This window comes from Anser anser (assembly GCF_964211835.1).
Source record: "Anser anser genome assembly, chromosome: 2".
Taxonomy (NCBI): Eukaryota; Metazoa; Chordata; class Aves; order Anseriformes; family Anatidae; genus Anser; species Anser anser.
The window spans coordinates 1,740,450-1,763,443 of NC_139721.1; the positions used below are offsets into that span (position 1 = coordinate 1,740,450).

At 51.4% G+C, this 22,994-nt stretch overlaps 1 protein-coding gene across 5 annotated transcripts; it reads left to right on the forward strand.

Annotated features, from left to right (window-relative positions):
- Nucleotides 1–1,131: 1,131 nt before the first annotated feature.
- TOP1MT (DNA topoisomerase I mitochondrial) lies at nt 1,132–22,739 on the forward strand. 5 transcript variants are annotated; one of them, XM_083826386.1, is made up of 21 exons: nt 1,132–1,259; nt 2,331–2,441; nt 2,705–2,792; nt 2,912–2,985; nt 3,140–3,230; nt 4,974–5,032; nt 8,012–8,084; nt 8,234–9,156; nt 11,473–11,588; nt 13,569–13,690; nt 14,389–14,511; nt 15,045–15,232; nt 15,981–16,125; nt 17,012–17,155; nt 17,673–17,858; nt 18,457–18,525; nt 19,469–19,583; nt 20,049–20,176; nt 20,933–21,027; nt 21,941–22,090; nt 22,468–22,739. In XM_083826386.1, exons 2-21 carry the CDS (start codon nt 2,398–2,400, stop codon nt 22,568–22,570), a joined length of 3,036 nt encoding a protein of 1,011 aa, XP_083682512.1. In that variant the 5' UTR covers nt 1,132–1,259; nt 2,331–2,397; the 3' UTR covers nt 22,571–22,739. The 5 variants fall into 5 exon arrangements, with proteins under 5 accessions (XP_083682512.1, XP_083682513.1, XP_083682514.1 ...); XM_083826387.1 differs by lacking the exon at nt 1,132–1,259 and adding an exon at nt 1,274–1,629; XM_083826388.1 differs by lacking the exon at nt 1,132–1,259 and adding an exon at nt 1,274–1,604.
- The last annotated feature ends 255 nt before the right edge of the window (nt 22,740–22,994 follow it).

Genomic DNA, 22,994 nt, shown 5'->3' on the forward strand with positions numbered 1-22,994 from the left:
AAAGAATAAAAGCGCCCAGGGGTGGGCAGACACAGGTTCCCTGGGTGCCTGTGGGATCCCTGGGGTGCGGTGCCCACGTAGGGATGCTGAGCTGGTTGGCACCGCGTGGGTCACCCCAGAACGGGGCTGGGGTCTGCCCCAGGGTCTGGCTTTGATCCTATAATGAGGTTGATGAAGCCGCTCCTGTGCACCGTAAATCCTACGGGCATCAATAGGGTCCTGGACCATCGCCGGACCACGCAGGACCCCGTTTATTGTGTGGGTTTCCCATTTGTAGAGTCTCATACGGAGCCGTCCTGCTCCCACCTTGCAAAGAGCTTCGGTGCCCAGAAAGGGGAAAGATGTAAAACCCGCCGCGATTATTAAGGTTTTTAACCCAGGCTGGGTTTGGTTGGGATGTACGTGCAAACCGAAGCGAGTTTGGGTAGGGACAGGCTTTTCCCAGTGCAAAACCCCGTCCTTCCCCAGCAGGGACAACCCTCACCAGCGCCGGGGCTGAACAAACCCACACGGGACTGCCACGAAAACCCCAAAGAAACCCGATATACTCCGGTCCCCGACCCGGCAGGAGAGCAGGAAAGCAAACAAGGCCCGGCACGCCGCCGTCTCCTGCTCCCTGCCCCGGGGCCGGCTCCCACCCCTTGACGACTTCTTTATTTTATTATTTTTTTTTTCTCATCCAGCCAGAAAGGTGGCTTGGGCGCCTCTTCCCCGGGTGGCGCAACGGGGATCAAAGAGGTTCTCCCCGAGCCAGCCCTGCCTCGGGGGGTTTCCGCTCCGGCACCTTCCCAAGGGAACACGTGGCCCCGCTAACTCGCCCCAAACGCGGGGCGATGCCTCAAAATTCCCTCAAAAGCCAAAGTTGTTTTTTTTTTTTTTTTGGGAAAAAGGGTTTTTTTCTTCCAATTAAGCAAAGCTCCCCTGGCGGACGGGGCTCTGCAGCAGGTGCGGCCCCTTTGCGCCGGCCCCGGTGCTGCTGTAGGGCAGCTGGTTAGGGTCAAGAGACCCTCCTGAGGCTCAGCTGGGAAAGTTTTGATGGGGACAAGGGCAGGTGAAAGCAATGGGCTCGCCTGCATGAATAGGGCTGGTAGAGGGGTGGGATGGGGGAGTGCTGTAGGGGGGGAGAGCCATGGGGGGCAGAGCCATGGGGGGCAACATTATTTGGGATCCAGCCTCTACACCCCCCCCTCCTTCCTGGGCTTAAAGACCCCTCTGAACCCAGCCATGGGGCTCTGATGGGGTAGAAGAAGGTGAAAAAGGTGAGATTTGGGGTTTTATTTTATCATTTGACTATAGGGGTGGTGTCCCCTGGGAAGGAGATGTTTGTACGGCATTATTTTTGAAGCAACGCAGCTGAGCGACGCAAGGGGGTTTTGTCCCCTCTAGCAAAATCCCCTCGCCAAAATTATGAGTTTTTTTTTTTTTCCTGAAACTCAGATCTGGGGCTAAAACTTCATTTCCCAGGGCCCACCTTGGGCTGGGGGCCTCCAATCAGCACCGAGGGAGGCTTTAAAGGAGGCTGCCTGCTGGAGGATGTTTTCCCTGGGGAGGCAGAGAGGTCTTCTCCAGCTTGGGGTGGCTCTGAGCATGTCACCGTGTGTTGGGTGAGCGTGGTCCCATTGCCAGCTGGTAAAACACTGAAACTTTCAACGTGTTTCTCGTTCCTTGCGAAGTTTGTGGGGGTATCTCGTGGTGCTTTGCAGCTTGCCCTTCGATCCTTGGAAATTCCCCTGGTTCCCTTGGTGGGGAAGGACCTTTATGGATGAGGACTGTGGTGGTGCTTAAATCTGAGCTTTATTGCTTGTGTCCTCTCGGACATTGAGTTTTTTTTTGGGGCGATTCAGAGTGATTTTGGGGAAGGGTCTGTCTGTCCCAGCCCTGAGCAGGAGGGGAGGGGACTGCTGCATGATGGTGGCCTAGCTGTGTGCTTTGGGGGGAGTCAAATTCTCAGTTTTACTATTACTTATTTGTTGTGATCTAGTGGTGTTTTTTTTTTTTCATTATGCTCATTTTCAGGGTGTAGTAAGGGCCTTGGGTATCGCGTAACCCACCCAGGCTGCTTCGAGGGTGCAAGCCCACTCCAGCACAAAGCCCTCATCTACCCATATGGGTCTGTGGATTCTAATGTTTGGGGATCCCTTTTATTTTAGGACAGCCTTATTTTTACTACTCTAACAGCATTTTGGGTGCTGAGCTCAACGCTTTGCACCCAGTGCTCCTTTTGGGCTCTTGCAGAAGCTGAGCTTGCTCCCATGAATTGCTCCAGACCTCAGGGCTGAGCTGTGGGGGTTTCCCCCAGGGTGCTGCCACCCATCTCCGTCTCGTTGCAGTGCCTGACCTCAGGACCACCGCCGTAACCCCACGTCCCCTGCTGCAGAGCTGGCGGGTGACAAAGCCATGGGGGTCTCGAGGGCCCGCGGGGCGAAGGACAGCAGCAACCGGTAGGCACCGTGGGGGTAGGAAGGTTGAGGACCCCCTGGCTTTATGGTGCTGCTGGTGGCTCTGTTGGGCAGCACATCCCTAAAAGAATCAGCAGGGGAAACCCTCCAAATCTCCTTTTGGGAGAGATTTTGGTGGTTTTTTTGGTGCTGCTGGGCATAAAGATTATGTAGTATACTTTTTTTTTTTTTTTTTTTACCACCAAGGGGGCTGCAGGGGTTTTGCCTGCTTGGCCTTGGTGGGATGAACTTGCTGTTGTCCCCAGGAAGCGAAAGAGGGAGGCAGAGAAGGGGCAGGAGGTGCTGAAGGCACCCCAGGGAAAGGAGCCAGAGGAAACTCCGTGCACGGCGCAGGTACCATCAGCCCTCTTCCAGTTTGGGCTCTGGAGATGATCCTTGTGCCTGCCTTGGTGTTTTGTGGCCATCAAACCCATTGCACAAGCTTTCTTCTCTTCCCTTCTCCTGGCACGAAGCCCCCTGGGCTGAAAGGGAAGAAGAAATCTGCAAAAGTCAAGGAGAAACCACTGCAGGAGAACATCATCAGCAGGTAACTCCTCAGCGGGATGGGAGGGCTGGAGGTGGCTGTGGGGAGGAGATGGGAGCTGCGGGGCTTTGCCCACCTCCTATTGGGGTTCTTGTTATTGAAAGGGTTTTTACTGATGGGAAAACCATGCCTTTTTCTCTCCTTTTTGGCCGGGAAGCTCCCTAAAGCACGAGGCTGTGGAAGGCAAAGGTCTCAGCCCAAGCCAGTGGGATGGGATCCGAGCGAAGGAGGCAGCTGCGTCTGGGTTGGTAGGTGGTGGTCTCTGTGCCAAGGGATTTAGGAGTCCTCGTGTGGTTTGCTCTCAAGGGAGGTGTGGGGGTGGTGTCCTACAGCTTGGTGTGAGCCCGTAAAAGGGATCCTTTGGGCATCTGGAATTAAATTGAAGAGCAAACTAACTGAGGCTTGGGTGCCCTGCTAGTGGGTGGGGGTGGTGTTGGGGTTGAATCCAATATATTTGCTGCTGGACCAAGAGCATGAGCTAGCTTGGGTTGGAAGGGACTTTTAAGGATCATCTAACTCCAACCCCCTGCCATAGGCAGGGATGTCACCCACCAGATCAGGCTGGCCAAGGCCCCATCCAGCCTGGCCTTGAGCACCTCCACGGATGGGGCATCCACAGCTTGTCTTGGCAATCTGTTCCCATACCTCACCACCCTCACTGTGAAGAATTTCCTCCTAATGCCTGGTCTAAATCTATCCTCTTTTAATTAAAGACCATTCTCCCTTGTCCTATCTATCATTATCTACCCGAGAAAAGAATCCTTCTCTGTCTTTTTTTATTAGACCCCTTTAAGTACTGAAAGGTCTCAAAGAAGTCTCCCCAGAGCCTTCTCTTCTCCAGGCTGAACATCCCCAGCTTTCAGCCTTTCCTCCTAGGAGAGGTGACTGTCCAATCCATCCTTCTTGGAAATGCTGCTGGAAACGTCAGCGATCTCTCCCGATGCGGTCAGAGCTGAACTGCAGCTGTGAAACCCCCAGAGGGCATTGTGGCTGGTGCCCTGGTAGTGCCACCATTCCTGGTGGCATTTGCGTGCGGGAAGAATGTGGCACCTGAATGGCCCCTCCTGACTGCTGACAGCAGCTGAAGGATTGTGAACCCGAGAGCAGGAGTATTCCCAGGGAACGAAAGTGCGCATTGCCATAGCCAACCTATAATTAACTCAGGCTTTTTTTTTTCCACTTAATGAGTTAACCCAGCTGCTTCTCATGAGCAGCTTTCAAGAAAAATCCCTGTGTGGTTTTGGCCTCCCTTGAAAGCCTTGGAAAGAGAAACTCGGGGAGTCAGAATTTGTTAACGAGAGAGCCTCAATGCTAGGTGAAAGCTGGAGGAGGCTGGGATGGGTTTCAGGGCACTGCAGGGTTGGTTGGAAACTTTTGGGGTCTCTGTTCAAATCCCATCTCAGCTCACTTTCTTCCACATCCTGTCCCCATTTTCCCTACTTCTTGCTCTTTTTCCTTCTCTTTCTTCCCTGCTGTTTCTCGTTGTATTTCCCACCGATGGCTTTGCCTCCTTCCTCTTTCCCTCTTGCCATCTGCTCCAATGGCCGTTTAATCTCCCGTGGAATAAACTGGCCTGGATGCACATGAGTTGTGATTAGAAGCATCTTTTTGGAGCCCTCTTGTCCTTTTGGCATCCTGGCTCCGTGTCCACAACAACAGCAGCATACCTAATGAGCAGGTGGCTGAGGGGGGTGATGTATTTTGTAGAACAAATCCACAAAAACTTTTTTTGGTGTTGATGAAATAAGATATGGGTTTCTGAACCCCATAAAACTTTAAAGCTTCCTCCATGGCTGGGGAAGTCAGGCTAGTATAGGCCTGCTGTTTTGAGCTCCTGGTTTCCTCATGGCTGAGGAAGGGGAGGGTGATGCTGTTGGGATGCAGGGACCATGACCTGGCTGGGTGATTGCCTGGGGGTGATGCTGCTGTTGGGGTACCCGTGCCAGCTCTGCTTTTTGAACTTCTGCATCAATGCCATGAATCTCTTTCAGGAGGAGACTGAATCCAGCCTTCACCAAGGGTCATCAGCAGGGCTGGAGGACTCTTCCAGGTAAGTCAAGCCACTTTCTTGATGGCTTTTTCTGCCTAAAGAACTGGAATTTTATACTTTTTTCTTGCTGTGGGGTCGTGCAGCCCCTCATTTATCACTGAGACCATCCCCCTGTTGATGCCTTTATGGGGCTTGGCCATGTCTTGGTGCCTTTGGTGACCCTGAAAGCTTGCCAGAAAACATCACAAGTGGGATTTGAGCCTTTATCCTGGGCTTTGGGTGGGTGAGGAAGGCTCCTGGCCTGATCCAACCTCCCCAAGCACAGAAGGATGCTCGAGTCAGCAAGGTGCAATCGTTTGGCCGCACATACCTACATAAACGCAGAGGTAGGCGGTGGGGAAATGCTAGGGGGGACAACCAGCCTCACAAAGCTTGGGAAAAGGGTGTTTCTCTCCCTCGCCCTGTGCTAGATCTGGGCAGAGATAGAAGCCTGAATTCATTATGCTGGCCTTTAGCAGGATAATCCTCTCCACCTCATAGAGGCAGGGGCTTTCATGTCCAGCGAGAAGCCTCTAATAAGACCTTTTGGGGAAGGAGCCGGTCTGAAAAGGCTGCAGGACTTTGCCTTCTGAGTCACAAATCTACTGGCTCCTAATGAGATTGGAGTGTGTTTTGCCAAGCTATTTGCACTAATGAGTTTAGTGGAAATTGTGCAATGCTCGCTCCAAAAAAGCATCCGGTCTCAGCCATCTCCCTGGCATTATTTCCTCAAAGCTGCTTTGGGGCTTGGGCTGTGGGAAAATGGGCTCTTTCCTAGGGATTTGTTACACCGCAAAGCCGTACTCCAACTTGGCTCAAGTCTGATCCTCACCCATGGAAGAGCCTGGTGGGACGTGCAGGGGCCATTTAGAAGTTTAATAGGGCTTGGGAGCCATGGGGAGCTTCTGGTGAAGAGCTGGGACTGATGACTCTGCATAGGGGTCTGAAAATAGGGCCACATCTGATGGCTCAATGTGACGGTGAACTGTTGATGCCAGCAACCAGGGCTTGCTATGAATGGGCAAGGTTGTTCCTGCTTGGTGCTGAATGGGCTCTCAATGCTGGTCCCTGAGCTGCTCCTTTTTGGGGAATCTGCTCCATCCTGAGCAAGTTTGAAGGTTCCATGCTTGTGTTGCTCTCAAGTCCTGCAGCCCAGTAATTTAGCATCATCCTTTTAGAAAGGGATAGAAAAACTCTTTTCCTTACTGAAACATTGTCTTGGAGGAAACCTTGGGTAAAAGTGATTTTACAGGGGAAGGTTGGTGCTTTATGGTGTTGGCAGAAGCCACAAAGCTCCCCAGAATTCACCCGACCTCTTTGACTGGGGAAATATTCATGCTTTCCCCACCAATGTTGCTGCAAGTGGTGGCTACAAATCTGGATGTTTCTGGTCCCTGCGGCCTTTTGTGATAAAGGGGCTGCATCGTTCCCCAACGTGCTGAATCTCAGGTCCCCTATTTGTGAGGGGAGTGAGGGTGCCTGTCCCCAAATCCACACAGTCCCAGGAGACATGTCTCATCCAAAGACTGCCTCTTCATCCATGTCCATGATGCTCAGCCTGATGCCACCTCCATATCCTGCTGTTAATCACCAAACCCTGCGAGCCTCTCCTGTTCTCTGGGCAGGAATGTCCCTGGGGATGTTTCCTTGAGGCCTCCCACCTTTGATCTGGAGACCTTGTGGTCCTGCTTATTTGAGCGTTGTCATGCCATGAGCTGCAGCCTGGGACCACCGCGTTTCTACAGGGGCTGCTTTGGGATATTTCCGTCTGCTGCAGCAAGGGGTCCTGCTGTGCTTGAAGGGAAATGTAGACTGATTCAGGAGCCAGTCCCCTGTTTTTTTTCATGTAAGAGGTGGAGGTTGCTGCTTGCCAATGTTCTGGGCCCCCAGTACCAGAGGGACCTGGGTGTACTGGGGAGAGCCCAGCGCAGGGCCATGAGGGGCGGCAGGGCCTGGAGCCCCCCTGCCATGGGGAGAGGCTGCGAGAGCTGGGGCTGCTCGGCCTGGAGAGGAGGAGGCTCTGGGGGAGCTCCCCCATGTCCCTGCGGCCCTGCAGGGAGGTACAAGAGGCCGGGCTCTGCTCAGGGGGTCCGGGGCCAGCAGCGGAGGCTGCGGGCCCAGCCTGGAGCCCAGGAGGCTCCCCCTGGCCCCCAGGCAGCGCTGCTGGTGCTGGAGCCCTGGCACAGGCTGCCCAGAGGTTGTAGAGTTTCCCTCCCTGGAGATCTTCAAAAGACACAGACCCACGTGAACCATCAAGTCCAGCTCCTGGCTGCACCCAGGACCACACAAAAACCAGGCCCTGTGTCTGAAAGCTCTGTCCAAACACTTCTTGAACTCCAGCAGCTCGGTGCCATGACCATGTCCCTGGGGAGCCTGTCCCAGTGCCCGACCACCTCTGGGTGCAGAACCTTTCCCTAACCCCCAGCCTGACCCTCCCCTGTCCCAGCTCCGTGCCGTTCCCTCGGGTCCTGTCGCTGTCCCCAGAGAGCAGAGCTCAGCGCCTGCCCCTCCGCTCCCCTCGTGAGGGAGCTGCAGGCCGCCATGAGGCCTCAGCCTGCTCTGCTTGGGGTTGAACTAACTGAGGGACTTCAGCTGCTCCTCATACATCTTGCCCTTCAGACCCTTCACCAACTTTATAGCCTTTCTTTGGACACTCTTTAATAGTTTTTATGTCCTTGTTACACTGGTGCCCCAAACTGCACACAGAGCTTGAGGCGAGGCCACACCGGAGCAGGGCTGTCACTTCCCTTGACTGGCTCACAGTGCCGTATTTAATGCACCCCAGGATATGGTTGTCGCGGGACTTATCTTCAACTTGCTGCCAACCAGAACCCCCAGATCTCTTTTTATGGGGCTGCATTTCAGCCTCTTGTTCCACGTGGTCCTGTGCAGCCTGCTCTGGGTGGCCCTGCTTCAGCAGGGGACTGGACCAGGTGGCCTCCAGAAGTGCCTCCAACCTCAGCCATTCTGTGATGAGAATTGTCTGTGCATTTGTTACAGGTCACAGCCCAAAATCTGGAGTGAGGGACCTGCAATGGGACAGCAGCTCTTGGAGACCAAAGACAGAGTTGGGGTAGGAAACCTAGGGGGTACAGTTGGCTCCCAACACACAGTCTTCAATGGGATGCATCCCTTAGCATCTCCTCTGTGTGCCTGGACTTTAGGATAATTGCCCTCCTTTCCTAATATCAACCTTTTTTCCCTTCTTATTGCTTCCTACAGCTCCTGAGACCAAGCGGTGGTGTTGCTGGCATGGCTGCATCCCTTTCTGGAGAGCCTGGGGGTTCAGGGTTATTTCTGGGGGTCACTGCTGTGAGGGAGGAGGTGGAGAAGGAGCTGGACCCCTCTGTCCCACAGCAGAAAGGGGATGCCCGAGACCTGAAGAGGAAAAAAGAGAGAGAGAAGAAGCAAGAGCAAAGGAAGCAGAGGGAGAAGGGGTCGCTGAGAAAAGGAGGGAGCAAGATGGATGAATTTGAGGAAGATCTTGGGGGTATGATGGAGGGATTCAAGGATGAGGATGGTGCTGATGGGAATGGAGACTGGGGAGTGGGACAGGGAAGAGCCAAGAGAGGGGGCAGCAGCTGTGCCCAGGGGAGGAGCAATGAGAAGGAAAAGCAGGAGAAGGGGAAAGCAGAGAAACGCAAGAAGGTGAAAACGGAGGGGGAGGAGAAAATGGGGAGGAAGAAAATAAAAAAGGAAAAAATGCTGGAAGAGGAGCAAAAGTTGGAAAGGACAAATGAGGAATTAGAAGCGGGAGATGAACCAGGAGGGATGGAGGGGAGAGATGTGGTGGGAAAGGAAAGTGAAGATGGGAAAGGAATAAAGGAGGAGGAGGTGGATGAGCAAGGGGATGAGGGATGGGGACAGGCTGAGAGCATGGAGATTGGGCTGGAGGTGAAGGAGGAAGATGAGGCAGGGAAGGGAGATGGGCCAGGGAAAGGGAAAAAGCAGAAAACCAAGGAGAAAAAGCCAAAAGAGAAAAAGGAGAGGGGGAAGAAAAGTGAAGAGAAGAGCGAAAATGAGGAGATCCCAGAGAAAACCCGGAAAAGAAAATCTAAGGAGGAAGGAGAGGAGAAGAAAAACAAAAAGGCTAAAAAGGAGGAAAAAGAGAAGGAAAAGAAAGAGGCAGAAAAGAAGTGGAAATGGTAAATGTCTTGCACGTGTTTGGCCTGTGGGCAGGTTTAAGTTGAATGTAACTGGGTTTTTTTAATTTTATTTCGTAGGATAAAACTGTAAAAACTCTATTTTTATTAATCCTTTTATTAACTGCTTGGTGTATTTTCCTAAGCCCTGAACTTAGCTGAGCACTCTGAGCAGGAGGAGGGAGTGGGGTGAGAGAATGGGAGGTCCCAAATACAAAATAGTATTTATATGGTATTTTTATGATGTGTGCTGTTATAAGAGTATATATTCCTCCTCAACTGACTTTGCTGGTGTCCGGCCAGGCAAGTGATGTGCTCACGGCTGGTGGAAGGAGATAACCCACAAAACCCTGTGCAATAAAACCACTGCCATATCAGTGGGAGCCATGTTAAGGAGGTCGTAAAGGGGCTGCAGTTTTTTCTCTTTGCAGTGTTTTTTGGATGTTCCAGGCAAGATTTTTGGTTAGGAGACCATCAGAAAAGAGCACGCGGATGGGGCTGATAGATGCTGTCCCTTTGCTGTATTTTTTCAAGGTGGAGACTGGTGGCTTTAGCCACTTGGTGTCTCCGCGTCCCAGAGCACCCCCAATACCTGAGGCAGGGAAGGGGCATTTGGGGGGGGGGGGGCTGGATGCTTTGCAGCCTGTCACAAACCCCAGAGCCTGGGCAGCAGGGGGGTGCTGGACATTATCCCAATTATCCCAGATTGGGATGCTTATGGGCATCATCCACATCTTGGACCTTTGGGACAGCTTTTTTGGGGCATAGGGTCCTTTGAAAATAGAAGAGTTTTTTTGTTGTTGTTGTATTTTTTGTTTTGTTTTTTAAGCAAAGCTGCTACATAAACTTGATTTGCGGTAGAATTGCCTCGAAACACACGTAGGACTACACTTCCCATAAGGCTACGCAGCCCTGACACGTGGGGAGTGCCACAACCTGGACCTTTTTGAATAGGGTGCTGGTGACTTTCCCTGGTGATGCTTTGGGCAATGCCACCCTGCCCCGGCGGGTAGCGGGGTGCTGGGGTGGGATGCTGGGGGGCCAACCGTGGCACCCACCGGCCTCGCCAGCTCCGGGGGCACAGGGTGGCATGTCCTGGCGTCTCACCACCTCGCTGCTTGGTCGGGGGGTCCCTCGCCCCCGGATTGTCCCCCCCGGCCTCCGTGCAGGCTCGGGGATGTGCAGCAGGTAAGTGCAGGTGGTGCTGGGGCGGAGGATTGCATGGATTTAGGAGGAGAGATGGAGACCTTGCCCGTGCTCCGTACATCATAAATCACTCTTGTAGATGCCTGCTTTTCAGAGGTGCTTCCAGCTATGTTTTCTGCAGCCTGTTGCATTTTATAAAATAATACGTATTTATATTTTCCTAAATATCTTTTTTTTAAAATATATTTTTCCTAGTGCAATGCCTTTCTTGATGCAATCTACCCACCTTTTGATGCAATCTCCTCCTGCGGGGAGGAGACAGCTCTGAAATACTTCCGGGGCACTGCTGAATGAGAAACACGTTTATTTATCTTTTTTCCCACGGGGTAAAATTTTGCTGTTTCTCTTGCAATCCCCATTTTCCTGGAGATGCTGGGTTTAACGGGCTGGGTCCTGCTGCTGCCCACCCAGCTGGTGCTGAGCCGTGGGGTGCAGATCCCCTGCCTGTCCCCAAATGCTCCTCCAGACGACTTCTTCCTCTGCCGCAGACCTTAGTTCTCTCTTTTAATTTCATGTTTAAAGCGTTCATGTTTTTAAGTGCTCTTCAGGGTGGGTACCTTGATTTTTTTTTTGTAATTCATTTTTTAAATCCTTATTTTGCAGCCGAGGTCTGTGGTGCCTTTAAAACCCTATTCGCTCTGTGGGGTGTGGGGAGAGGTCTTTAAGATCTTATTTGCATTAAGATTGCAGGGCAGGGTGGTGGATGCCCCTAGCCCTTTTTTTTTTTTGTGCCTTTTAAAGGAGGCAGTGAGGGCTGGGGTGTGTTTTAACCCTTGCAGCCTCTTTAGTACAAACTGAGCAGCCTTTGTGGGCCGGGGTGGGATCTTGGTGGCTGTCCCCATGGGTTTGGCTGATGGCTCCATCCCTTTGCTCTCCCCCTGAGTCCCTCCACGTCCCACTGAGCGCATCCCTTCCCTCCTTAGGATGCTTTTCCCTTGGTTAGGTCGTTGTTTTCCGTGTTCGAAAGCAGGTGGGGAAACTGAGGCAGTGACAAAGGTGGCGGAATTTCACTTGAGTTTTGTGGCAGCGCTCAGGAGAAGGTCTCAAACCCTGAAGCAGAGACGCTCTCGTGGGTCTGCGTGCCTCTCATGGGTCTGCGTGCTTCTGTCCCAGGTGGGAAGAGGAGAAGACAGCCGACGGGGTGAAGTGGACGCAGCTGGAGCACCGAGGACCCTACTTCGCCCCCCTCTACGAGCCGCTGCCTGACGATGTTCAGTTTTATTACGATGGTACGTCCACCTTGGGAGGAGGCACGTGGAGTTGCCCTCTGCACGGCCGAGGAGATGATTATCTCCTCTTACGTAAAGGGGGGCATACTGCAGAGCATGAATTATTAAATGCTGAAATATTGCAATATCCTCAGCCGTGGCTGAGGCTTGCTCCTCTGCTCACAGCTTTTTCTGGGGCGGGGTGTGCAGCCGTGGACCCTGAGTTTCTCAAGGGGAAGCAATGCATCTCGATGCCATCACCTGAAGACCTTGTGTACATTTTGTGAATATATATATATATATATTTTTTTTCCTTCCCAGCCTATGTATAGCATTTTTTCCTGATTAACATACTTTCTGGGTTTGAGCTTTAAGTCAGCTCACGCGCTATTTCTCTGCACACGGGGGAAGAAGTGTTTTTGCTTTTGATGAGAGCTGCAGCTTCGCTGTCCCATGGTCTCAGTGACATGTCACTCGCCCTCCGGGACACTTCAGGATCTGGCCAGGCTGCTCTGAGCTCCTGGTCACGGCTCCCTGTGTTGTCCCCAAAGCCACCACGTTTCATCTTACTGCAACCCAGCGCCTCGTTGAGGGGCTGAGAGGTTGGCAGGATGGATCCAGGCTTCTGCTGTCCTTCCTGGGTTTCTTATTGAGGTTGTTGGGCTCTTTTCTTCCCCACTCTTGTCTCCAGCCCCAAACTGTTCCCTCTGGAGTGGGGGAAGGAGGCAAGAAGGACCATGAGACTCAACCAAAGAATGCTGGAGATGGGAAGGGACCACAGTCCGATGGAGTCTTGGTCCCTCTCAGGCTCTCCCAGAGGCTTCCTATTCCTTGTGTTGTTTTTTTTTTTTATTATTATTTTTTATTTTTTTTATACATAGTGGGTGGGAAAAGGCCAATTTGGGAAAATGAGGTGTGTGGCAACACTGTCAGCAGAGGGCACTGCTGGGATATTGGTGGGGCTGTTGGAGACCTGTGGTTTTCTGGCTCAGTGAGGAGGAATCTTGTCAGCTGCGTGTAGTTTGTGTAGGGTTTAGACCTCCTCTGTGGCCTCCGCTCCTTTGCAGACCTGTCTGTGTTGTGTGCGCCCAGGCTGGTGGCTTTGGCTGGGCAGCTGGGGAACCGTTGGCTCGGTTGCTGAAAAGTGTCACCGTTCCTGGATGAAAACCCGTGTTTGTGCCCAGGCAACAGCCCCGAGTAGGAAGGGAGCTGGTGCACGTAGGCTGCTGTGAGGCTGTGACTCACCGTGCTCTGCAGTGCAGGTGGAGGTCAAAACCCCGAAATCAGCGCCTGGCATGGGCAGGATCGAACCATCCCTGGAGCTCTGAAGGGCATTTTCCCTGTGGCTTGCCTAGAAAAGCTATTTTAAAGAGTGTGCTTCCCAGGAAGAACCAGGATGTTCCCTGGCTTCTTTGGACTTTGTTGCTGCAGCCAAGGAGCTCAGGAGAGGCTGGTGGTGGCTTTGCCACCTCCAAAAAATGATCCAAAACTCACTGGACAGCCACGAGAGGATCTTGCACCTGTATCCGTTTCATGCATATTTTCTTTGAGCTTCCCGTGATTGCTCCATCTGCATAGGAAATGCTTTGAGATGAAACTGCCGTGAGTAGGATCCTGACTATTCAGCATGGTCCTGGAAGTGATCGCGGTTGGAAAACAAACCTTTGTGTTGCCTTGTTAAGCCGGGAATCTGGGACTTGTCGTTGCACAACAGCTGCCGAAAGCCTCACGGCTCAGTGACCTCGGTGTAAACCGGGCTCTCACGGAGAACAAAATGAAATGTGATTGCAAATTAGTCGTGGCAGCCTCCTGCTGTGCTGAGTGCTCAGGGGATTGATCCACAGGCAAGACTGCTTGGTGTATGGAGGTGCCGCTGTCCATTCTCAGCCCGTGTCCCTTTTTGGCACCATGTTGAGCGTTCGGGACTGGCCAAATGACCTCCTGGGGCTGCGGTGTGGGGCTGTCCCCAAAACTGACGCTAATGCTCCTCTCTTTTCCCAGGCAAACCCCTGAAGCTGAGCCTGGCCACGGAGGAGATTGCTACCTTCTACGCCAAAATGCTTGATCACGAGTACACCACCAAGGAGATCTTCCAGAACAACTTTTTTAATGACTGGAGGAAGGTACCTTCCCTGCAGGGGGGCTTCCTTGCTGTCCATCCTCTACATTAAACCCCCCAGCATTAAAACTGTCACCTGCAGGCATAGCATGGGAGGAAGGGGATGTTTTTTGGAGGTTTAGCTCTTTATTTCCATGCTTCTTGTGGTTTTGGGCCAGGGCTTGCTGTCTACAGGAATCCTTGAGCACTTCACGTTGGCACTTGAGCTCCCTTTAAGTGATGCATCTAGCAAAGTAGTCACGGGTTCTACCAAGCAGCCTTGCAAACTGTTTGGGGTGTGCCTTTCTCTGAAGAATTAACGTCAAGATCCTGCAGCACCATGGCTCGGTCTCCTTGCACAAGCAAGACCCCTCCTAGCGCTTACCTCACCTTTCAGTGCCCCTTTTTCAGACCCTGACATCTGCGTGCAGTCACTTTTGGGACTGTTTGTTCCTGCAGCAGAGGTTTGAGGCTGCCCCACCCCAAAGCTGGCTGTGTTTTGCTTCTCAGCTCAGGTGTCCAGGGCAGCCTGGCCTCCTGCTGGGACAGTTTTATCTACCCTTGGGTGGATGCGGCTGGTGTGGCTGTTTCCCTACGATTTTTCTGAAGAACTGGTGTGCAGCTCTGTATTTCCTGTTCTCTGGGGTGGGACGTAGCCAACAGAACTGTGCAGAGCTGTTTTTGCCAACTGTCTTTACCCAGTCCCTGTCATCTCTTCCTCAGGAGATGACCACTCAGGAGCAGAAGATAATCAAGCACCTGGACAAGTGTGACTTCAGAGAGATCCACAAGTACTTTGTAGACAAAAACGAGGCACGGAAAGCACTCCCCAAAGAGGAGAAGCAGGTGAGGACTGTTTCTCATGATATCTGGGGCTGGCTGATATGCTTTGGGACCAGCTTGAGGTGTCCTAGCTCCTGCTGGCCTCTTTTTTTTTGTGGGCTATGTCCTCATGTGGGACCTCTTTGCCATTTGACCAACTCCATCTCTCCAGGGCCATCACACCCTTCTTCATTGAGCTTTTCTGCAGATAGCGCATGCTTCCTGGCTTTGAAAAGTGCCTGTCATCCTCAGGTCATAGTTTGGGGTCCTGCCCTAAGGAGGGAGGTGGTGGACCCTTGCTATATGGTACTAATGAAACCCAAGGTTTGTTTCATCAGCATCTCATGCTGGGACAGCACCATGATGAGGATTTGCAAAGCGGGTGGAGATGATCTGTGTGTTTGGAGTGAACTTGGGCTTGTGCTTGCCTCTTCTCCAGCCCTTTGAGCTCTGTCTTCCCTGCCTTGCTCTCCTCAGGGAGAGGATGGTGGGCAAGCACAAGTCATGGGGTTTCAGCTATGTCTTGTGGGATGATGGTGGCATGGTGCTCGTTTCAGAAACTGAAGGAGGCGGCAGACAAGATCCAGGAAGAGTACGGGTACTGCATCCTCGATGGGCACCGGGAGAAGATAGGCAACTTTAAAACTGAGCCTCCGGGGCTTTTCCGCGGCCGTGGTGACCACCCCAAAATGGGCATGCTCAAGAAGAGGATCATGCCAGAGGATGTGGTCATCAACTGCAGCAAGTGAGTTGCCAAGAGAAGAGCTGAGGTTTGGGGGGCTGCTTTTGGGACTGGGATAAACAGCACATCTCCTCTACATGGAGCTGCCATGGGATTTTGCTGTCTGCTGCAACTGGAGCCCTCCTATAACCTCCTGGGACCTCCAGACATCCGCTTTGCAGTCAGGTCTGACTTAATCTCTCTGTGGGTGTACGGTGGCTAGGGAGGCTGGTCAGCAGTCCCATCTCTCATTGGTGCCAGCACCTTTAGCAGGGTATCAGCTGCAAACCCAGCAGTGCTTCTGTGGTCTCTTTGAAGATGGGACAACCGTGTATTGCTTCTGATATGCTTCTTTTCAAAAAAAAAAAAAAAAGTGTAATTCTTCCTGACTTCACGGGTCCTTTTTGCTGGCTGGAAGCATTGGGATCATTCTCACTGGAGGGAGGAAGAGTAGCAATCAGTTAAGAGTGTATTTGCTATAGATGATGTTGGTTGGGTTGGTCTTAATGTGCACCCCCAGGAAGACCTCGTGGCCTTGATTCAAATCAGTCCCCACCAGCCCAGCAAGTTCTCCTGTTGTCCTCAGCATCCAAAGGCTACAGACCGATTGTGTTATCGAGCAATTTGGGGCAGGCTGTGTGCTTTCTGTAAGCAGTGCTGCAGCTTCTTGACCATCCTTTGCTCGCCGTGAAGAAATGGTTGAGATGCTGACCCGTTTCTTCTCCTTCGTGGTCTCTCTGGTATGAGGGCTCTATTCTTGCTCTGTCCCCAGGGATTCCAAGATCCCTGAACCGCCTGCGGGCCACAAATGGAAGGAGGTGCGCTTTGACAACACGGTCACCTGGCTGGCCTCGTGGACCGAAAACATCCAGAACTCCCTAAAGTACATCATGCTGAACCCCAGCTCCAAGCTGAAGGTCAGTGAGGTGCTGCCGTTTGTGCAGGGCTGTTGTCTTGTGGGCCACGGGCCTTTTGCCAGGTGGAAAGGCTAGGGTAAAAGAGATGTGGCATGTCAACAAAAACATACTTTCCTTTCCAAGAAAAAGGAGGTAAACTAGATTAATTAAACTAGATTAATTGGGATGCCCTTGGTTGTGGTTGGGGGGGGGAAAAGGATAAATTTTTTTTAAGCATTGAGCCTGTTTTTAGGGACAGATTGCTGCTGGCAGAACTGTCCCTGTGCCATGCTGCTCGTGTGCATCCTGGGAAGGCTGTTGAAAGCCGGGCAGGGGCAGAGGGGATCCACAGGGTACAAGAGCCCATGGGGTTTGGTCCATTTGTGCCAGCAAACGGAGCACGGGTGGAGGTGGGATCACCATCTGTAGCCCTGTGGGAGGGCAGGAGTGAACACAGCGGGGAGAGAAAGGTGACCTAAAGCTATTTCCAGTCCTCAAAGCAAATAAGGAAACCGCATGCAAGTTGGGCACAGCCAAGCAAGCACGTCGTGCCAGTCAGGGCTAGTGGTGTGCAAGCGTCAGTGGCCATGGCTCTGCAGTGCTGGACTAGTTGGCTCCTTGCCTGCCCTGTGCTGGCCACAAGCTGGTGGAAGACTCATCCAGATTATGAACAGCTCAGATTTTTGTGAGGATCCTGAGACCAGTGCAGCCAGCAGAGGGCACAGAAACCCCAGCTGAGCTGTTTCTGCTTTAATTATTTTTCATTTCATTGATTTTTCTCAAGAAAGCACTGGGTTTTGAGTGATATTTAGACCCTGGAGGTTGTGTTTTCTACAGCAGGGTCTGGCTGGTGGACATGGAAATAAGATGGGGTACTGAGTGGGAATGCCTTGGCCTCTTTTTCTAGGGGGAAAAGGACTGGCAGAAGTACGAGGTAGCCCGGAAGTTAAAGGACGTTGTCCACAAAATCCGTGCTGAGTACCAGGCCGACTGGAAGTCCAAGGAGATGAAGAAGCGACAAAGAGCAGTGGCCCTCTACTTCATTGATAAGGTACCTGTGGCCTCACCCTGGCCCCCCACTGCTGTTGAGGCAAGGGTTTAGCTCACCTGATCCACCCAACTCTTTTTTTTGGTGTCTTCTGGTCACTACTAGCTGGAGTTGTTCCATGCAAGGAATCTGGCAATGATCAAGGAGGATGATGACTACTGATATCTGCTGATGTTTGTGTGAGGACACAGCTGTGTGGCAGTGCAGGAGCTGTGCTGTCCTCCCTGGGCTTTGACCAGTGTTCTCTGGATGCTGACAAGGCCCTCATGAGAGCTGGATGGCTTCATTTTGGGGAGATATCTTAGGGTTTAATAGAATAAGAAAACAACCTCCTGCTGGAGAGAAAACCACTGCTTGGTTTCCACCAGGGTCCCAGCAGCTGTTCAGTGAGACACTGTCTGAGAAAGTGGTTTGGTTTCTTTTTGGTTTGTCTTTCTTCCTGACGTCCATGCCCACTTTAGAAAGGGGAGTTGTGGTGGGTCGGAGCGGGTGACTCACGGTCTCCTGTGGCTCCTTCCAGCTGGCCCTGCGAGCTGGCAACGAGAAAGAGGAAGGGGAGACTGCGGACACAGTTGGCTGCTGCTCCCTGCGCGTGGAGCACATCAAGCTGCACCCCGAGCTGGACGGGCAGGAGCACGTGGTGGAGTTTGACTTCCTCGGGAAAGACTCCATCCGCTACTACAACAAAGTGTCGGTGGAGAAGCCGGTGAGCGTGGCAGAGATGGGTGTCATGGCCGTTGTGGCGGTGTGGCGCAAGGGGGCCTTGGTTCACTTGGTGGTCGTCAGTCCCAAATTTGCATCTGAACCGTGTGTTTCAACCCCACTGTGACAGCACGTGCAGGAGATGCAAGGGTGCTGTGGGATGAGGACACGCATGTTGATCCTAGCCTAGAGGGGGCAGTAGAAACTTTGGGGTAGGGGTTTTAGGGCTGTTTTAGCCCATGAACTATGAGAGAAGTCCTGCCTCCTGCTGGAGTGCATCCTTAGTTGACCGAGTGGGAATTAAGGCTTAAAAATGTCCCCACTGCTTTTGGTTTTGCCTGTGAGATAACGTTAATGCTGTTTATGGGGAAAGTGGAGTGCCAGGGATAGCAGGGATGGAGAGAACAGTCTGTGGCACCAGTGTTTGAGGTCTCATTGGAAGTCCTTGAAATTGAGCAGGTTGGCGCTATGGTAGGATGCACACTCCATGAGTACAAATCAGTGTACCTGGATGAGGGGATGAGACAGATGGAGATGAGGGAGGTGTCTGAGAGAAGTTTGCTCCTAATTCCTGACCAGGACCATCCCTTCCTCCTTTCTAGGTGTTCAAAAACCTGCAGCTGTTCATGAAGAACAAGGACCCAGGAGATGACCTCTTTGACAGGCTCACTGTAAGTTGTCACCTCTCTTCTCTTGAACCCCACTGATAGAAAAAAAAAAAAGTCACAACATCCCAACTTCTCAGCATTGGCAACGTCGCTCCTTTCCCAAATGCAGGCTCGTCTGTCTGCCTGTGCCCACGGCTAACCCATATCCCTGCTAAGGAGGTGTTTTTCTGCTGCTTCCCTCCTGGAACTGATCTGCTTGGGCTTTTTTTAGCCTGGGAAGACCTGCCCACGTGCATGTTGCCCAGGGCATTACTGGAGGCGTCAAATCTCAGCTGCTTGACATTTCCATGCCTTGCTGGGGCTCAACAAAAAAGGGGGAGAGACTGCTGGAGCATAGGGGTGCTGGAGAGATGTGCTGCAGCCTTCTCCTCCCAGGCAACCCTCTTAGAAAAATTTCTACCTCCTCTTTAGCATGAAATATGGGCTGCTGCCCCCTGTGCTCCCCTTCTGTCACATGCCCACAAACCCACTCGTCCATCTTGCTTCTAAAGAAGCTGCTCCTATACGGTTATGTGGGCTTTCTCCTTCCAAGGAAGGCTTCCTCCAAACCCCAAATGAGTCATTTTAGCATCTTCTGTTTCTGCTCTGACTGCAGCCCTGTGTGCTCTGTAGAATAAAGATATCGGATTTGATATGTGTGAGATGTGATATTGGATGTGAAATGTGTCCTCTTGGACATAAATAGGCAGAAATTGTTGAATTTGAGGGAAGTTCTTTGTGAATTTCAGTGTTGTTTGTCCTGATCTTCAATAGTTGAAGGCCTGACCCAATAGGTAGATCTGCAAGTTACGGAAGATCTGTGTGGGTTTTTTGAGTTTTTTTCTAAATGCCTAATGGGTTTGTTTAGGCAAAATATGATGGTCTGAGAAGTGATTTATTGTCCTGGCTTCTGCTTGTTCTCTTCCTTCCTTTTTTTCTTCACTTTGTCCTCTCCTCCTTCCTCCAGACGGTCATCTTGAACAAACACCTCCAGAATCTGATGAATGGTTTGACTGCCAAAGTGTTCAGGACCTACAACGCTTCCATCACACTGCAGGAGCAGCTCAAGGCCCTCACTAACCGTGAGTTTTTAAGAGTTTGTGTTGCTCCCAGCTCCCCTGTGGGGGCAGTGGGCTCAGATGTCCATCCATTGCCTTGCCGTCCTCATAACTGCCTGCTCCTCCTTGTCTGGTCATGCACTATGTTGTAGGGTGGTATGTAGCTTATGGGTTCATGCAGCAGGTTGGGAGCCATGCCGAGTGACAAAATTGAATCACCTGCTCAATGGTAGTCTGACAGGCAAGATAGGATTGTATTTTTTCCCCTTCTTTGTGTTGTTAGTGTTTATTTCTGTCCTGCCTTCTAGTGATGAGATGCACTTTCAAATTTGTTGCTTCTCAGGTGTCCTTTACCAATTTCTACAGCCAGTATTTCTCTCTCCTGAGAAAGGATGGGGAAAGACAAACATCTTGCTGTTGTTCTGGTCTGCTCTGTCTTTTCCAACTCCCAGACAGGAGACAAATAACGATCCTGCACTTTATTTCCAGCTGAAGACAGCGTTGCAGGAAAGCTGCTCTCCTACAACCGAGCTAACCGAGCTGTGGCCATCCTGTGCAACCATCAGAGGTCCACGCCAAAAACCTTTGAGAAGTCAATGCAAAACCTCCAGAGTAAGGTGCGAAGTATCAAACTGAGAGCCCTTACCCTGCTCCCACCTCACTGATCTCTTTCCTGGATGTGGAGAAGGGAGGGTGAATAACCTGATGCCTAAAGAGATTGCACTGATCAAGTGTGGCATCTAGGAAATGTACCAGAAGTAGGGGTGGTGTGGAGACCTCCACAACCTAGGAGAGGGGTGGAATAAGCTCAAATGCTGGTTGGAGCACATGTGGCACTGAGGTCTTCTCACTGATTGGTGTCTTCAGACCAAGCTGGGTGCCTTTAGTGATGCCACAGCTCAGGACTATGGAAATTAGTTTTCCTATTTGGTTGTTTGTAGGAGAATCAGCTGAAATTTAATGGGTCTCCTATGGAAATTCCACAAACTGACTTTTAATTGTCCTCAGATCTTTTGTTCACGCTCTACCACTGAGCTTGAGACTTTGCAGTAGGGTCCCAATATTGTAACGAGCCAGTCAACCTCAGACATGTGCACAACATGAAAAAGAGCTGTGAGTTTTTCTGGCATTGCAGAACCATTTGCGTTGGAAAAGATCTCTAAGATCAGAAAGTCCAACCTTTATCCTAGCACTGCCAAGTTCACTGTTAAACCATGTCCCTGAGCTCTACATCTACATGTGTCTCAGGCAGTTGTTAGGTCTGGATCAGGGCTGATGAGAAGCTGAGGAGCAATTTGGTATGGTAAGGGAGAGGCAGCTGAAATCTCTAGGGAGGACAGGAGCATGGGCTCACTCTGTGTTTGTGTTCACAGATTGATGCCAAGAAGCAACAGCTGGAGGAGGCCGAAAAAGAGCTGAAAAAAGCTGAAGATGAGTTTGAAGAGACGAAAGATGCCAAAGCAGAGGCGTGAGTGAATCTTCCTTACAATTCCTGTTTGCAGAGGGGTCTGTCTGGGACCTGTGGGTGGGAATGGTGTGGTCCAGCACCCTACGTGTAGCTCTTGGGAACTGAATTGGGTACTGGGTGCCTCCTGTCCCATGGGAGTCTAGTGGATGGGTGGAGGTCTTGTGGTTGTCTGCAACAGTAGGACCGCAAAGAGTTCCTTGGGGGGGGGCATTTCTGTGTGATAGGGCCCATCTCTCTGAATACTTGGACTTCAGCCCAAGCTGCTGGGTTGTCCTACAAATGCCGTGGTGCATAGGATGTCTGACTTGGGGTTGAAGCTGGCCATAATGCAAGTTTTCTTGAGGCTTTTGGGTGGAGGATTGTCACACATCTGATCTCTGCAGCAGTCATTGCATGGGGACTGTCTAAATTTACTCACCTTCCCGGAGCCCAAATGTGACTTTCTGCCTAGAGACAGAGGGCAGCTGGTGAAGAGAAATGAGGCTCATATTTTATGTTGTACTGTGGGGTTCCTTGTCCTTCTGCTTTTGGCTTGTGCTGCTAAGGTGCAGAGCAGGCTGCCTGAGATGGTCGTTGCTCGTGGAGTCTGGATCTGAGGAGGTGGTCTCTGCTGGCTGCAGGCTTTTGTGCTTGCACAACTTTGGTACTAATAATTAAGATGTGATTTTTATTTTTTTTTTCCCTCAAGTACTCTCACCTGATAGGTTAGTACTACATAGCATCTTCCACTTTGCCATTCTGGAGCTATTTCTAGGCTCAGGACTTAGAGTGAATTTAGAGACTGCTCTGAGCTGAAGCTCGTTAGCTTCCTATCATGCTCCCAGGCAGCATCAAACCAGGAGAACTGCTGTGTTTTGCCTCTGCTGCTGCTTTTTCCCTTTAACTTGCTGTGTTGCTCTTCCTCTGCCCTCAGCAATATACAGAAGAAAAAAAAGCTGCTGGAGCGTCTAAAAGAGCAGCTGGCCAAGCTGAATGTCCAGGCCACAGACAAGGAGGAGAACAAGCAGATAGCTCTGGGCACGTCCAAGCTGAATTACCTGGACCCCAGGATTAGCATAGCCTGGTAAGCCTTGGGCGTGCTCCTATAGAGAGATGTGCACAAAATATGCTTGTTGGGGAACAAACACGGGGCTGAGCCTTTGCGGTAAAGGAATAAACTTTGTCTCTAGCTGGCCAGAGAGACCTGTCCAAGCTCTGGAGATGCTGGAGCGAAGTCCAAAGCTGCAGCCTCCCTGCAAACAGTTATTTGCAGGATGTCCCTTCTGGGTTTAGGGCAAGAAAGACTTTGCATGTCTTTATCAACAGTGGCAAGGTGAAAAGGTAATTAGGGGAGCTAAGGAGTTTGCACAGGTGAACAGGGAGGGCTACCATGGTGGGAGCCAGGTAGGATGGGTTGTGCAGCCCCTGGGATGTCCCCTCATTGCCTTGTGCTCTCTGTAGGTGTAAGAAGTTTGGTGTGCCCATTGAGAAGATCTACAACAAGACACAAAGGGAGAAGTTTGCCTGGGCGATCGACATGGCCGATGAGGACTTTGAATTCTGAGAAAGCGCCTTTCCTGTTACCTCATGCTCATTTGGTGCTGTTTGATAACTTTTTTACATGCTGCGGCAGTTGTTGCAGATGTGGGGTGCTTGCCTAAAGGGACTTTGATCTATGTATTTCATATTGTTTTTTGTATAACAATTAGAAACTAGATGTTTAAAACTACTGACTTGTGACACTCATTCTGAGTGCAGCTACTTTGCTGTGAACTTTTAATTCCTCTCCAGAGCTGCCAAGTGCTCTGGATCTCTTCTTTCCTCCTCCTTGAGAGTCTGGGAAGAAGATTGAGAGCCTTAACAGTGCCAATAAATGAGATTACAGCGTCTAATCCCATCTCCTTGCTGTAATGGAGATGTGCTGCACTTTTAGCTACTCTGAATTAGCCTGATGGGGAAATATGAGGCAATGACAGCACTGAAGCAGG

Coding starts and splice junctions, on each gene's coding strand:
- TOP1MT (XM_083826386.1), top strand. CDS start 2,398: ATGGGGGTCTCGAGGGCCCGCGGGGCGAAGGACAGCAGCAACCG. Junction 14,512..15,044: donor TCCCCAAAGAGGAGAAGCAG/GTGAGGACTGTT, acceptor TGCTCGTTTCAG/AAACTGAAGGAGGCGGCAGA. Junction 17,156..17,672: donor CCCTCTACTTCATTGATAAG/GTACCTGTGGCC, acceptor GGCTCCTTCCAG/CTGGCCCTGCGAGCTGGCAA.